This window comes from Salmo salar, chromosome ssa11 (genome assembly GCF_905237065.1).
Source record: "Salmo salar chromosome ssa11, Ssal_v3.1, whole genome shotgun sequence".
Lineage (NCBI taxonomy): Eukaryota > Metazoa > Chordata > Actinopteri > Salmoniformes > Salmonidae > Salmo > Salmo salar.
Window position 1 is genome coordinate 1,181,161 of NC_059452.1, and position 17,596 is coordinate 1,198,756.

Below are 17,596 nucleotides of genomic sequence, written 5' to 3' on the forward strand. Positions count from 1 at the left end.
GACAAGTCTTGTAATTCTTTATAATCACATCAATATGCATTATCGTCTCTTAGTGAAGTGTTAGCAAATGTAGAATGAAGCTCAATAGATCTGTCAACTCTCTGTCCCCCTCTCCAGGGACCAGGATCTGGAGCCCGGTGCCCCCTCTATGGGTGCAAAGAGCCTGTGCATCCCCTTCAAGCCCCTCAAGCCCCTGCAGCCGGGCCAGATGTGTGTCAGCGGCAAGGAGGCCGCCCAGTACTACACTCTGTTTGGCCGTAGCTACTAAATACACACCTTAAGGGTTTATCTCAATCGTCTGAAATGGCTTCCTTTCCTCGTCACTTCTACTTTGTCTGGGAAATGTGAAGAACTAGATAGTTGAAATTCTCTGGGTGTTTCCCCCTATCATGCTCTTTTGAATGAGCAGAGATTAAGTCACTTCAGACTATTGAGATATACCGAGTCAACACCCCATAGTGTGTTCCCTTTCTTTCAGCCCTTAACCATGTTGCAGTGGTGGCCCAACCCCTCGAAAGTGACTAAAGAAAGGCACTCTCCGTAATCAGCTATTATCCCCCCACTAGCCCCAAATGTAACAAAAAAAGGCATTTTTATACCCAGTGACAGTCTTGTCCCTTTCTCCCTTTCACCCTAACTTATCTCAGGACCTTTTACAGGTTTAAAGATGTCCTTGTACTCAGGCAAGATGTTTTAGTACCTCCCCACTAACTGAACTGACATTGACCCCTCTCTGTCATAGCAATTGGGGGTGGACTAGGGGGTTGTGAGGGTGGTTTCCTGGAGGTTTTAGACATGTTATTCCTGTGTACCAACTCATAGGAATACTCATAGCCCCTCTAGTAATTTAATAGGATCTATGTCATAAACAACCCTCAAAGCTCCAGAATGTGGTGAAAATAGCAGCCATAGAAGCAGTAACAAGGTCAATGGATCTCGACCAAAACAATGGAAATGCGTGGGGGAAAGATCCCGAATCTTCTCATTGCCCCCCCCAGCAAAATGTTCCTACATTTAGGCTGTTATTGTGTATTTCACACTTGAGGTAAAACAAATATAAATAATTCTTGTAATAATCAACTGAATTAGAGTTAAAAACAACTGACTACCACCACCGATTTCTTTATGCTAGCTGTGCTACCAGCTTATACGAACGGGAGTTAGCATTTAGCAGTTACTTCTTCTAAACCTGAAAAGGAACTACTTCTAAATTTTATGCAGCGTAAACATCCAAATATATCCAAATCTGCCTTTAGTAATCACATTGTGGGCCTGCTACAATACATCAATAATGAGGGATTTGATGAATATCCACTTTGTTCAATCAGATTTGTTGAATGTGCGCCAATCCGACGTCCTTTTTATCCCCCACGGTCTGCGTTCCATTGACCTCTTTGCCACATCTATATTGGTCAGGGAGAAATCCAAACCAGCCTAATTGAAATTGATGGCAGTAGAGGCATAATCCACATTTTTCTTATGCAGGAAAATAAAAGTAAGGCATGTGATTTCAGAAATTGTGTATTAGAATTGTGAACTTAAAATATTGTAATATCATAAGTAGAGTTTTTATTGCGAATGCCCCTCTAAAACAGTGCTGTCCAACTATTCCTGGAGCGCTACCCTCCTGTAGGTTTTTGCTCTAACCCCAGTTGTAACTAAAAGGATTCAGTTTATCAACCAGCTAATTATTAGAATCAGTTGAGCTAGATTAGGGTTGGAGCGAAAACCTACTGGACAGTAGCGCTCCGGGAACATGGTTGGAGAGCACTGCTCTATAATATATATGGAAAAAGACCATAAATGTCTGCATTTTTGTTTTCTTGGAAAGCTGTGAGTGCTATTATATGATAAAAAAGTTGTAAATGCAACAATATTGTTTTTAAGTACTATCATCAACTGATTTGAGACAGGCTGTGGATTGACAGCATTGTTTGAATGGAATGTTGTCATATTGGCAGATAATTTGAAAAATGCATTGAATCATTCCTCTGAAGCTGGCTAGCAAACATACAGTGCAGATACATTATTCAAATTCATTATTTTACACTATTTATCACAGCACTGGCAAACCATGGTTGACCATCTCCCTGACCAAAATGGCAGACCTTTGTCCCACCATAAGAAGGTTCATATCCATTGTAGCATCCTAATTCTATTGGAATACGTACTATCACATACCTGTACTGTAATTTCTGATTTACTCCAACTAATGCAATTGTAGAACTATATCTATAATAATAAAGGGACTATGAATTTCCACTGTATAGTTTCAGGTGATTTCTGTTTTGGGGAAATGCATTATCATTTGAGTGCTTCTTTATCTGTAAATTATGGCCACTTTATATGAAAATGTGTCGATTCTTGTCCAAACAGGTGCACATCATTGTTCTATGGTCAGTGTGGAAAAGTGAAACTCCACTTTCCCAGAGATCATGTAAAATGGCGCCGGAACAAATGGCAGCAGTTTTACGGGCGCCCAACCAATTGTGCTATTGTAACTTATTTTGTAAATAATGTTTCTGCAACCGTATCTTACGGCAGAAAAGAGCTTCTGGATATCAGGACAGCGATCACTCACCTCGGATTAGACCAAGATTTTTTCTACAACAAAGACGACGCACAAGACATTCTCCAAACACCCGGCAGGGCTGACATCCCCGTTATTTGCAAGAGGAAGCGATGCAGGTACAGAGGACAAAGAGCCGGATACCTGGTCAGTACCCGGAGAAGGCGACTGGGAAAGCTGCCGTTACCGTCAATACTACTCACCAACGTGCAATCATTGGACAATAAATTAGACGAGGTACGATCACGAATATCCTACCAACGGGACATCAAAAACTGTAATATCCTATGTTTCACGGAATTGTGGCTGAATGACGACATGGATATTCAGCAAGCGGGATATACGCTGCACCGGCAAGCTAGAACAGCACACTCCGGTAAGATGAGGGGGGGCGGTCTGTGCATATTTCTAAACAACAGCTGGTGCATGAAATCTAAGGAAGTCTCTAGATTTTGCTTGCCTGAAGTAGAGTATATTGTGATAAATTGCAGGCCACACTACTTACCTAGAGAGTTTTCAGCTATACTTTTCGTGGCTGTTTATTTACCACCACAGACAGATGCTGGCACTAAGACCGCACTCAGTCAGCTGTATAAGGAAATAAGCAAACAGGAAACCACTCAGCCAGAGGCGGCGCTCCTAGTGGCCGGAGACATTAATACAGGGAAACTTAAATCAGTTCTTCCAAATTTCCATAAACATGTTAAATGTGCAACCAGAGGAAAAATAATTCTAGATCACCTGTACTCCACACACAGAGACGCGTACAAAGCTCTACCTCGTCCTCCATTTGGTAAATCCGACCACAACTCTATCCTCCTGATTTCTGCTTACAAGCAAAAATTAAAGCAGGAAGCTCCAGTGACTCGGTCTATAAAAAAGTGGTCAGATGAAGCAGCTGCTAAACTACAGGACTGTTTTGCTATCACAGACTGGAACATGTTCCGGGATTCTTCCGATGGCATTGAGGACTACACCACATCAGTCACTGGCTTTATCAATAAGTGCATTGAGGACGTCATCACCACAGTGACTGTACGTACATACCCCAACCAGAAGCCATGGATTACAGGCAACATTCGCACTGAGCTAAAGGGTCGAGCTGCCGCTTTCAAGGTGCGGGACTCTAACCTGGAAGTTTACAAGAAATCCTGCTATGCCCTGCGACGAACCATCAAAGTGGCAAAGCGTCAATACAGGGCTAAGAATGAATCATTCTACACACCGGCTCTGATGCTTGTCTTATGTGGCAGGGCTTGCAAACTATTACAGACTACAAAGGGAAGCACAGCTGCGAGCTGCCCAGTGACAAGAGCCTACCAGATGAGCTAAATCACATATTCTCGCTTCGAGGCAAGCAACACTGAGGCATGCATGAGAGCATCATAGCCGACGTGAGTAAGACCTTTAAACAGGTCAACATACGCAAGGCTGCGGGGCCAGACGGATTACCAGGACGTGTGCTCCGGGCATGTGCTGACCAACTGGCAGGTGTCTTCACTGACATTTTCAACATGTCCCTGATTGAGTCTGTAATACCAACTGTTTCAAGCAGACCACCATAGTCCCTGTGCCCAAGAACACAAAGGCAACCTGCCTAAATGACTACAGACCCGTAGCACTCACGTCCGTAGCCATGAAGTGCTTTGGAAGGTCGGTAATGGATCACGTTAACACCATTATCCCAGACACCCTAGACCCACTCCAATTTGCATACCACCCAAACAGATCCACAGATGGTGCGATCTCTATTGCACTCCACACTGCCCTTTCCCAACTGGACAAAAGGAACACTTATGTGAGAATGCTATTCATTGACTACAGCTCAGCGTTCAACACCATAGTACCCTCAAAGCTCATCACTAAGCTAAGGATCCTGGGACTAAACACCTCCCACTGCAACTGGATCCTGGACTTCCTGACGGGCCGCCCCCAGGTGGTGAGGGTAGGTAGCAACACATCTGCCATGCTGATCCTCAACACTGGAGCTCCACAGGGGTGCGTGCTCAGTCCCCTCCTGTACTCCCTGTTCACCCACGACTGCATGGCCAGGCACGACTCCAACACCATCATTAAGTTTGCAGACGACACAGCAGTGGTAGGCCTGATCACCGACAACAACCAGACAGCCTATAGAGTGGAGGTCAGAGACCTGGCCGGGTGGTGCCTGAATAACAACCTATCCCTCAACGTAACCAAGACTAAGGAGATGATTGTGGACTACAGGAAAAGGAGGACCGAGCACGCCCCCATTCTCATCGACGGGGCTGTAGTGGAGCAGGTTGAGCGCTTCAAGTTCCTCGGTGTCCACATCAACAACAAACAAGAATGGTCCAAACACACCAAGACAGTCGTGAAGGGCACGACAAAGCCTATTCCCCCTCAGGAAACTAAAAAGATTTGGCATGGGTCCTGAGATCCTCAAAAGGTTCCACAGCTGCAACATCAAGAGCATCCTGACTGTATGCATCACTGCCTGGTATGGCAATTGCTCGGCCTCTGACCGCAAGGCACTACAGAGGGTAGTGCGTGCGGCCCAGTACATCACTGGGGCTAAGCTGCCTGCCATCCAGGACCTCTACACCAGGCGGTGTCAGAGGAAGGACCTAAAAATTGTCAAAGACCCCAGCCACCCCAGTCATAGACTGTTCTCCCTACTACCGCATGGCAAGAGGTACCGGAGTGCCAAGTCTAGGACAAAAAGGCTTCTCAACAGTTTTTACCCCCAAGCCATAAGACTCCTGAACAGGTAAGGTTGTATTATGTTATAAGACCCCTCCCTCCTTACATATATAGGGTCCTAGACTACAGATTAACTATATATATATATATATATATATATATATATATATTCATTATAGAGGTTTAGAATTGTTCCACAGTTGTTTTCTAGTTCGCTCTCTCTTATAAAAAGACCCCTCTGAGAAATGTGTAACTGAGACAGAACTCTGCAGGGGAGGGAAGGAGATAAGAATAGTCAGACCACCCACCTCAACAACATCCTGTGAAATTTCAGAGCGCGAAATTCAAATAACAGAAATAGTAATATTTAACATTCATGAAAATACAAGTGTCATACATCAGTTCAAAGCTTAACTTCTTGTTAATCCAGCCGCTGTGTCAGATTTCAAAAAGGCTTTACGGCGAAAGCACACCATGCGATTATCTGAGGACAGCGCCCTGCACACAAAATCATTAAAAACATTTTCCAACCAGGCAGGTGAGCCACGAAAGGCAGAAATAGCGATACAATACATGCCTTACCTTTGAAAATCTTCTTCTGTTGGCACTCCAAAAGGTCCCAGCTACATCCCAAATGGTCCTTTTGTTTGATAAAGTCTTTCTTTATATCCTGGCGCGCTTCATTCAATAAGCCACCGGTTTCCCTCCTTCAAAATGCATACAAAATGAATCACAAACGTTACCAATAAACTTCTCCAAACAAGTCAAACAAAGTTTATAATCAAACCTCAGGTACCCTAATACGTAAATAAACGATACAATTTAAGACGGAGAATCGTTATTGTCATTACCGGAGATAAACAACCAAGTACGCGCATTCGCCAGTACGCGTCAAACACTACAGCCAAAATGGGAGCCACTTAGAAAAACTACAAATTCGAGCAAATTTTTCCAAAAACAAGCCTGAAACTCTTTCTAAAGACTGTTGACATATAGTGGAAGCCCTAGGAACTGCAATCTGGTAGGTTTTCCCTTCATATTAAAAATGACAGCCATAGGAATCAATGGTGGGCTGATTGTTTTTTTTTTTTTCTGGATGGTTTGTCCTCGGGTTTTCACCTGCCATATCAGTTCTGTTATACTCACATACATTATTTTAACAGCTTTAGAGTGTTGTCTATCCAAATCTACCAATTATATGCATATCCAAGCTTCTGGGCCTGAGTAACAGGCAGTTTACTTTGGGAACGCTTGTCATCCAGATGTCAAAATACTGCCCCCTTAATAGTCTAGCATAACCGATTACTTTTCAAGGACCATATAGCCCCAGAAATGTCTTATTTTCAAGGTAGGCTATTCTAAACTGAGCAAAAAAAGAAACGTCCCTTTTTCAGGACCCTGTCTTTCAAAGATAATTCTTAAAAATCCAAATATTTGATTAGATGTTCAGTAGTCTTATGGCTTGGGGGTAGAAGTTGTTCAGAAGCCTCTTGGACCTAGACTTGGCGCTCCTGTACCGCTTGCCGTGCGGTAGCAGAGAAAACAGTCTATGACTAGGGTGGCTGGAGTCGTTGACAATTTTCAGGGCCTTCCTCTGACAACGCCTGGTATACAGGTACTAGATGGCAGGAAGCTTGGCCCCAGTGATGTTCTGGGCTGTATGCACTACCCTCTGTAGTGCCTTGTGGTCGGAGGCTGAGCAGTTGCCATACCAGGCAGTGATGCAACCAAATCAAATGTTATTAGTCACATGCGCCCCGAATACAGCAGGTGTAGACCTTACAGCGAAATGCTTACTTACGAGCCCCTAACCAACAATGTAAAAAAACAAAACAACATACGAATAAGAAATGAAAAGTAACAAGTAATTAAAGAGCAGCAGTGAAATAACAATAGCAAGACTATATTCAGGGGGGTACCACTACAGAGTCAATGTGCGGGGGCACCGGTTACTTGAGGTAGTATGTACATGTAGGTAGTTATTAAAGTGACTATGCATACATGACAACAACAGAGGGTAGCAGTGGTGTAAAGGGGGAGGGGGCAATGTAAATCGTCTGGGTAGCTATTTGATTAGATGTTCAGGAGTCTTTTGGCTTGGACCTAGACTTAGTGCTCCGGTACCGCTTGCCATGCGGTAGCCGAGAGAACAGTCTATGATTAGGGTAGCTGGAGTCTTTGACAATTTTTAGGGCCTAGCCGCTCCTCAGCTATTGTATGTGTGTTGAGGTCGCCTACCACTATTAGCTGCCAATGTACAGTATTGCCTATGTGCCATTTTCTGCTATTGCTTGTATACATTTGCTGCTATTTATGTCATATCACAATCCTAGTCCAACAGATCGAGGCCATGGAGAGGCCCCCATGAGGATGCTGTCTAGCCAACCAACCCAATGACAGAGGTGCAGCGACAACGAGTGCCCGAGCCTGCCCCACGATTGCTACCGAGGTCCAAGTCATTCCAGCAGCCGGCCAAGCTCCACACTAGACCCCATAATATGACTTTAATAACAAAAAAGGGGCGTGTTTACCAGAGGAATAAATATAAAGGATAAATTTTCTAGCGCCAACTCAAGGTCAGGAATACAGGAGAGGCTGACAGTGGCTAAATCAGAGTAGAACATGGCTTGTAAAAACCCTTGAGCAGGAAACATTTTAAAATGTGTCTATTTAATTAAACAGGGATTAGTATTTTGCTAATTCGTATCTTCAATACATACTATGGGACAAAGAACCCTGAGATCATATGCAAATACTAGACATATTTTTTGTTGTTGTAAGAATTAAATCAATCAATGAAGAGTTAACAGGGTTTTTCACATTTGGCTGTGTGGGTTTTGAGATCAATTGAGTCAGATTAAAATCAATGCATATACTCTTAAATTGATTTGATGCCGGGGATAGCCAATCCAGATTAAAATCCCCTGAAATGACCAACTCCGAGGACAGAAAAGGTGTTAAACACTCAGCTATAGCATCAAAACAAATTTATTTATATAGCCCTTCGTACATCAACTGATATCTCAAAGTGCTGTACAGAAACCCAGCCTAAACCCCCAAACAGCAAGCAATGCATGTGAAAGAAGCACGGTGGCTAGGAAAAACTCCCTAGAAAGGCCAAAACCTAGGAAGAAACCGAGAGGAACCAGGCTATGAGGGGTGGCCAGTCCTCTTCTGGCTGTGCCGGGTGGATATTATAACAGAACATGGTCAAGATGTTAAAATGTTCATAGATGACCAGCATGGTCAAATAATAATAATAATCATAGTAGTTGTCGAGGGTGCAACAAGCACGTCCGGTGAACAGGTCAGGGTTCCATAGCCGCAGGCAGAACAGTTGAAACTGGAGCAGCAGCACGGCCAGGTGGACTGGGGACAGCAAGGAGTCATCATGCCAGGTAGTCCTGAGGCATGGTCCTAGGGCTCAGGTCCTCCGAGAGAAAGAGAGAATTAGAGAGAGCATATTTAAATTCACACAGGACACCAGATAAGACAAGAGAAATACTCCAGATGTAACAGACTGACCCTAGCCCCCCGACACACAAACTACTGCAGCATAAATACTGGAGGCTGAGACAGGAGGGATCAGAAGACACTGTGGCCCCATCCGATGATACCCCCGGACAGGGCCAAACAGGCAGGATATAACCCCGCCCACTTTGCCAAAGCACAGCCCCCACACCACTAGAGGGATGTCTCCAACCACCAACTTACCTTCCTAAGACGAGGCCGAGTATAGCCCACAAAGATCTCCGCCACGGCACAACCCAAGGGGGGGGGGGCGCCAACCCAGACAGGAAGACCACGTCAGTGACTCAACCCACTCAAGTGACGCACCCCTCCCATGGACGGCATGGAAGAACACCAGTAAGCCAGTGACTCAGCCCCTGTAATAGGGCTAGAGGCAGAGAATCCCAGTGGAGAGAGGGGAACCGGCAAGGCAGAGACAGCAAGGGCGGTTCGTTGCTCCAGCCTTTCCGTTCACCTTCACAACCCTGGGCCAGACTATACTTAATCATAGGACCTACTGAAGAGATAAGTCTTCAGTAAAGACTTAAAGGTTGAGACTGAGTCTGCATCTTTCACATGGGTAGGCAGACCATTCCATAAAAATGGAGCTCTATAGGAGAAAGCCCTACCTCCAGCCGTTTCCTTAGAAATTCTAGGGACAATTAGGAGGCCTGCGTCTTGTGACCGTAGCGTACGTGTAGGTATGTACGGCAGGACCAAATCGGAAAGATAGGTAGGAGCAAGCCCATGTAATGCTTTGTAGGTTAGCAGTAATACCTTGAAATCAGCCCTTGCCTTAACAGGAAGCCAGTGTAGGGAGGCTAGCACTGGAGTAATATTATCAATTTTTATGGTTCTAGTCAGGATTCTAGCAGCCGTATTTAGCACTAACTGAAGTTTGTTTAGTGCTTTATCCGGGTAGCCGGAAAGTAGAGCATTGCAGTAGTCCAGCCTAGAAGTAACAAAAGCATGGATTCATGTTTCTGCATCATTTTTGGACAGAAAGTTTCTGATTTTTGCAATGTTACGTAGATGGAAAAAAGCTGTCCTTGAAACAGTCTTGATATGTTCTTCAAAAGAGAGATCAGGGTCCAGAGTAACGCCGAGGTCCTTCAGTTTTATTTGAGACGACTGTACAACCATCCAGATTAATTGTCAGATTCAACAGAAGATCTCTTTGTTTCTTGGGACCTAGAACAAGCATCTCTGTTTTGTCTGAGTTTAAAAGTAGAAAGTTTGCAGCCATCCATTTCTTTATATCTGAAACACAGGCTTCTAGCGAGGGCAATTTTGGGGCTTCACCATGTTTCATTGAAATGTACAGCTGTGTGTCGTCCGCATAGCAGTGAAATTTAACATTTTGTTTTCGAATGACATCCCCAAGAGGTAAAATATATAGTGAAAACAATAGTGGTCCTAAAACGGAACCTTGAGGACAAACCATTCACAGAGACAAACTGATATCTTTCCGACAGATAAGATCTAAACCAGGCCAGAACTTGTCCATGTAGACCAATTTGGGTTTCCAATCACTCCAAAAGAATGTGGTGATCGATGGTATCAAAAGCGGCACTAAGATCTAGGAGCACGAGGACAGATGCAGAGCCTCGGTCTGACGTCATTAAAAGGTAATTTACCACCTTCACAAGTGCAGTCTCAGTGCTATGATGGGGTCTAAAACCAGACTGAAGCGTTTCGTATACATTGTTTGTCTTCAGGAAGGCAGTGAGTTGCTGCGCAACAGCTTTTTCTAAAATTTTTGAGAGGAATGGAAGATTCGATATAGGCCGATAGTTTTTTATAATTTCTGGATCAAGATTCGGCTTTTTCAAGAGAGGCTTTATTACTGCCACTTTTAGTGAGCTTGGTACACATCCGGTGGATAGAGAGCCGTTTATTATGTTCAACATAGGAGGGCCAAGCACAGGAAGCAGCTCTTTCAGTAGTTTAGTTGGAATAGGGTCCAGTGTGCAGCTTGAGGGTTTAGAGGCCATGATTATTTTCATCATTGTGTCAAGAGATATAGTACTAAAACACTTTAGTATCTCCCTTGATCCTAGGTCCTGGCAGAGTTGTGCAGACTCAGGACAATGGAGCTTTGGAGGAATACGCAGATTTAAAGAGGAGTCCGTAATTTGCTTTCTAATGATCATGATCTTTTCCTCAAAGAAGTTCATAAATGTATCACTGCTGAAGTGAAAGCCATCCTCCATTTGCGAATGCTGCTTTTTAGTTAGCTTTGCGACAGTATCAAAAATAAATATTATTTTCCTCAATTAAGTTGGAAAAATAGGATGATCGAGCAGCAGTGAGGGCTCTTCGATACTGCACGGTACTGTCTTTCCAAGCTAGTCGGAAGACTTCCAGTTTGGTGTGGCGCCATTTCCATTCCAATTTTCTGGAAGCTTGCTTCAGAGCTTGTGTATTTTCTGTATACCAGGGAGCTAGTTTCTTATGACAGATGTTTTTAGGGGTGCAACTGCATCTAGGGTATTGCGCAAGGTTAAATTGAGTTCCTCGGTTAGGTGGTTAACTGATTTTTGTCCTCTGACGTCCTTGGGTAGGCAGAGGGAGTCTGGAAGGGCATCAAAGAATCTTTGAGTTGTCTGAGAATTTATAGCACAACTTTTAATGCTCCTTGGTTGGGGTCTGAGCAGATTATTTGTTGCAAACGCAATAAAATGGTGGTCCGATAATCCAGGATTATGAGGAAAAACATTAAGATCCACAACATTTATTCCATGGGACAAAACTAGGTCCAGAGTATGACTGTGGCAGTGAGTAGGTCCAGAGACATGTTGTAGAAAACCCACTGAGTCGATGATGGCTCCGAAAGCCTTTTGGAGTGGGTCTGTGGACTTTTCCATGTGAATGTTAAAGTCACCAAAAATTTGAATATTATCTGCTATGACTACAAGGTCCGATAGGAATTCAGGGAACTCAGTGAGGAACACTGCATATGGCCCAGGAGGCCTGTAAACAGTAGCTATACAAAGTGATTGAGTAGGCTGCATAGATTTCATGACTAGAAGCTCAAAAGACGAAAACGTCATTGTTTTTTTTGTAAATTGAAATTTGCTATCGTAAATGTTAGCAACACCTCCGCCTTTGCTGGATGCACGGGGGGTATGGTCACTAGTGTAACCAGGGGGTGAGGCCTCATTTAACACAGTAAATTCATCAGGCTTAAGGCATGTTTCAGTCAGGCCAATCACATCAAGATTATTATCAGTGATTAGTTCATTGACTATAACTGCCTTGGAAGTGAGGGATCTAACATTAAGTAACCCAATTTTGAGATGTGAGGTATCACAATCTCTTTCAATAATGGCAGGAATGGAGGAGGTCTTTATACTAGTGAGATTGCTAAAGCGAACACCGCCATCTTTAATTTTGCCCAACCTAGATCGAGGCACAGACACGGTCTCAATGGGGAAAGCTGAGCTGACTACGCTGACTGTGCTAGTGGCTCCACTAAACTAGCAGGCTGGCTAACAGCCTGCTGCCTGGCCTGCACCCTAGCATCCACCATACAGCAGGGCGGCGGTAAATCCAAGCAACAAAGAAACGTGTATTCTGGTTTATGGACACATCTACAACCAGGAGGTCAAATTTCTTGGGAACAGAAATATTGAAAGGTTGAGAAGCCATGAAATTTGATTTTACATGTATGGCATGGGAGGGAGGTTTTAGGGGGAATTGGGTAGGGGGAAGAGGGTAGTGTGGAGGGCAGTGTGGCTTGCGAAGCTCAACTCTGCGTGAGGCCTCTTACTGTGTACGGCTTGGGCATAGCGCAGTGTATCTGCATGTAGTTCCTGGGAGAGAAGTGGTGTAGGGTGGTGAAGGGCCAGTGTTGCTGGCTGTTCTCCAGTTTCTGTGAAGTGTCTGGGTATAATAATAATAATGTAAGAATTAGCACTACTAGCTACCATAGCTTGCTAGCTAGCGTTTGTTGAAAGATTCAACATTGTGTGTGCAGCACTAAGTAGGTAGATAGTTGGTTAGCAGCATGATTTCAGTGACTGGCTCAGCTAACGTTAGCATTAATGTTGGACAAATTTATGCTAGCTTTCGTGCCATAGTCAAACTTAAGAAATACTGTTCATTGAATCACAAGAATCCTTAGCTAGATGTAAAATGGGGCAACTAAGACTTCCTCGCCAAAAAAGCATAAACATTATTGACATATTTATTGTTTTAGCATAGATTAATTCCGACACTTGAGGCAGAAATGGGTTTCATCAGACGATGTCACCTAGGTAATATTTATGAATGTTAGACTGCACATTGTAGCAGAACTACTTTTGAGCTATCCCATTACCCTTTGCGAGATACGAGACATATCAGGGCAGGTGGAATCGACCTGCTATCTCACGTAACGGCTGAGATCCTTTTAACACCGGAAATCCACCTAGCATGTTGGGCGTGATGAAACAACCCATTCAAGCCCATTCATTTTCAATGAAGGAAACGAAGTGGGCGGAGGAACATTGGGCAATGCGAGCTTGGGCGAGGGACATGAACAGCGCGGGTCCAAAGTTGGAATAAGCTTAACTTTATTCAAATAGTCTGCAACATCGCGTCGTGAATGACCAATCGAAGCTCACTATAGTTTCCAGCCCCTACCGGATTGGCTGTTGATACTGTACCTAGCACTACCTAGCCTGCTTGCTAGCACCAACATGAGGGTGATGCAAGCGTTGCCAAGGATCTTGGCTGTTAGACAATGGCCCACTCTAGCTATCTAACGCTATCAGTTTACAGTCACGTGTCATGACTCTCCACTGTAACCTCCTCCAAGGATCCATCCTCCTCCAAGGATCAGGTTACAGTTGATCGGGGGGATTGATGTGGGGGTTTTATGACACCTGTAGGCGGCAGATGATTCCTTTTTGTTTCAAGTTTCGGCGAATAGAATGTCTCTTTGTTACAGAAGAGTTTGCTGCCCAAAACTTCAACGTCAAACAATGAACACTGGGACAATATATTTCAACATCCGTATACCGTCACCCTCTTGCGTTATGGTGCATATTTTGACAGCAAGATAAATGCCTTCACATGAATTACCCTCAAAGCATGATATCCATGTTCACAAGATTTATTGAGTTGAAACAGAGTGAAACTGAAACACAAAAACAACGTCTGCATAAGACAATGTAATCTGTCCTTAAATACAAACTAGATATGAACGTAACCTGATATTTTGCTCACACTGACAACTAGCAAAAGCTAGGCTAACATAATGTCGCAATTAAGCTAGTGCTGTCCATCTATTCCACAAAGGAAACATACACATCCAAATTCCACAAATAATGCTCTGAAACTAAAGATATATGCAAAAGCAATGAAAATACTCACTGACAAAGCTTCCTAAGGCATATAACGTAAAGGATGGATGAAGAGTGTAAGCAGACAACTAAAAACAGAGCACTCTGAGCTCTACATGAGGTAACAATGACCAACTTCAACAAGGTAGGGGAGCCAAATTCAAGGTAAGTAATATAGGTAAGGTGTAGGTAAGTATTACACGGAACCCAAACTGGCTGCGCGCGTGCGCCATCGTGCATAAATTTATTATGTCCCCCTACACCAAAGGCGATCACGACACGAAGGTTAAAATATCAAAACAAACTCTGAACCAATTACATTAATTTGGGAAGAGGTCGAAAAGCATTAAATATTTATGGCAATTTAGCTAGTTAGCTTTCACATGCTAGCTAATTTGTCCTATATAGCTAGCTTGCTGTTGCTAGCTAATTTGTCCTGGGATATAAACATTGAGTTGTTATTTTACCTGAAATGCACAAGGTTCTCTACTCCGACAATTAATCCACACATAAAACGGTCAACCAAATCGTTTCTAGTCATCCCTCCTCCTTCCAGTCTTTTTCATCTTTGAACTTATATGGTGATCGGCATCTAAACTTTCATAGTATTACTACACCGACCGGCAACACAGTTCGTCTTTCAATCACCCACGTGGGTATAACCAATGAGGAGATGACACGTGGGTACCCGCTTCTATAAACCAATGAGGAGATGGGAGAGGCAGGACTTGCAGCGCGATCTGAGTCAGAAATAGAAAGGAGTTCTATTTTATCCCTTGGCAACGCAGACGCGCGAGCAGTGTGGGCGCAGTAATTGAATAACATTTTATTTATTTTGTGGTCAGCCTATTACATCTATAACAGAACTATCTGAATGATGAGAGATGGAAAATGTATGTCTATTTTGTGATGTCATTAAAATTGTTATAAAAATGTTATAACGAAAACATTGTAACTTGAAGAGCTTTTACACTGTGTACATCTGATCCTCAACACAGGGGCCCCACAAGGGTGTGCTCAGCCCCCTCCTATACTCCCTGTTCACCATAACTGTGTGGCCACACTCGCCTCCAACTCAATCATCAAGTTTGCAGATGACACAACGGCAGTAGGCCTGATTACCAACAACGACAAGACTGCCTTCAGGAAGGAGTTGAGGGCCCTGGCAGAGTGTTGCCAGGAAAATAATCCCTCAATGTCAACAAAACGATGGAGGTGATCGTGGACTTTAGGAGAGCGCCCCCATCTACATCGACGGGACAGTAGTGGAGAGGGTGGAGAGTTTTAACTTCCTCGGCGTACACATCACGGACAAACTGAAATGGTCCACCCACACAGACAGCGTGGTGAAGAAGGCGCATCAGCGCCTCTTCAACCTCAGGAGGCTGAAGAAATTCGGCTTGTCACCAAAAACACTCAAACTTTTACAGATGCACCATTGAGAGCATCCAGTCGGGCTGTATCACCGCCTGGTACGGCAACTGCACTGTCCACAACCGTAGGGCTCTCCAGAGGGTGGTGCGGTCTGCCCAACGCATCACCGGGGTACACTGCCTGCCCTCCAGGTCATCTACAGCACCCGGTGTCACAGGAAGGCCAAGAAGATCATCAAGGACCTCAGCCACCCAAGCCGCAGCTTGTTCACACCGCTATCATCCAGAAGGCGAGGTCAGTACAGGTGCATAAAAGCTGGGACTGAGAGACTGGAAAAACAGGCCATCAGACTGTTAACCACCTAGAGTTGATTGACACACTGCTGCGTCTATCTAATTACATAACCAAAAAATCCCCATCAAAATCCGTCAATTTAAGCTAGAGATGTTTTTTTTTTGCATTGGATGCGTCTCAATTCACCGCATGTGTTTCTATCGGCTTTAGTAATAAAGATCAAAATCAATATTTTGTAAAAGAAATGTGGGGATTCCTATAGGGGTCCCAGAATTCAAAATGTCTAAATGATCCATAGTATGACCGTTGTAAAACAATTCCATATGTCATCTTAGCACCCCCCAACGTCTTAGACGCTAAATAATTAAATGGTCATCACTAGCCACCCTCCACCCAGTACCCTGCCTTGAACTTAGTCACAGTCACTAGCTGGCTACCACCCGGTTACTCAGTACTGCACCTTAGAGGCTGCTGCCCTATGTACCTAGACATCGGCCACAGGTCACTTTAATAATGTTTACATACTGTTTTACCCATTTCATATGTACAGTGCATTCATAAAGTATTCAGACCCCTTGACTTTTTCCACATTTTGTTACGTTACAGCCTTATTCTAAAATGTATTAAATAGTTGTTTCCCTCAATCTACACACAATACCCCGTAATGACAACGCAAAAACAGGTTTAGACATTTTTGCCAATGTATAAAAAAAACTGAAATAACATATTTACATAAGTATTCAGACCCTTTACTCAGTACTTTGTTGAATAACCTTTGGTAGTGATTACAGCCTTGAGTCTTCTTGGGTATGACGCTACAAGCTTGGCACACTTGCATTTGGGGAGTTTCTCCCATTCTTCTCTGCATATCCTCTCAAGCTCTGTCAGAATGGATGGGGAGCATCGTTGCACAGCTATTTTCAGGTCTCTCCAGAGATGTTTGATCAGGTTCAAGTTCGGGCTCTGGCTGGGCCACTGAAGGACATTCAGAGACTTGCCCCGAAGCCACTCCTGCATTGTCTTGGCTGTGTGCTTAGGGTCGTTGTCCTGTTGGAAGGTGAACCTTCCAGTCTGAGGTCCTGAGCACTCTGGAGCAGATTTTCATCAAGGATGTCTCTGTACTTTGCTTCGTTCATTTTTCCCTCGATCTTGACTAGTCACCCAGTCCCAGCCGCTGAAAAGCACCCCCACAGCATGATGCTGCCACCACCATGCTTCACTTTAGGGATGGTGCCAGGTTTCCTTCAGACATGACACTTGGCATTCAGGCCAAAGAGTTCAATCTTGGCTTTATTAGACCAAAAAATCTTGTTTATCGTGGTCTGAAAGCCCTTAGGTGCCTTTTGGCAAACTCCAAGTGGGCTGTCGTGTGCCTTTTAGTGTGGCTTCTGTCTGGCCACTCTACCATAAAGGCCTGATTGGTGGAGTGTTGCAGAAATGATTGTCCTTCTGGAAGGTTGTTCCTTGGTTAGGGTCACCTCCCTAACCAAGGCCCTTCTCCCCCTATTGCTCAGTTTGGTCAGGCAGCCAGCTCTAGGAAGAGTCTTGGTGGTTCCCAACTTCTTCCATTGAAGAATGATGGAGGCCACTGTGTTCTTGGAGACCTTCAATGCTGCAGAAATATTTTGGGACCCTCTGTGCCTCGACACCATCCTTTCTCTGAGCTCTACGGACAGCTCCTTCAACCTCATGGCTTGGTTTTTGCTCTGAGATGCACTGTCAACTGTGGGACCTTATATAGACAGGTGTGTGCCTTTCCAAATTATGTCCAATCAATTGAATTTAGCACGGGTGGACTCCAATCAAGTTGTAGAAATATCTCAAGGATGATCATGAAAAC

General features: G+C 44.1%; 1 protein-coding gene across 5 annotated transcripts in view; it reads left to right on the top strand.

Annotated features, from left to right (window-relative positions):
• LOC106561878 (bifunctional glutamate/proline--tRNA ligase) overlaps positions 1-2,262 on the top strand; it is a 58,783-nt gene extending 56,521 nt beyond the window's left edge. For all 5 annotated transcript variants that reach the window (XM_014126152.2, XM_014126154.2, XM_014126155.2 and 2 more), the window contains one exon: positions 118-2,262. In XM_014126152.2, the coding sequence (XP_013981627.1) occupies positions 118-268 (151 nt within the window). In that variant the 3' untranslated portion in view covers positions 269-2,262. The remainder of the gene's footprint in view (positions 1-117) is intronic.
• Positions 2,263-17,596: the final 15,334 nt, after the last annotated feature.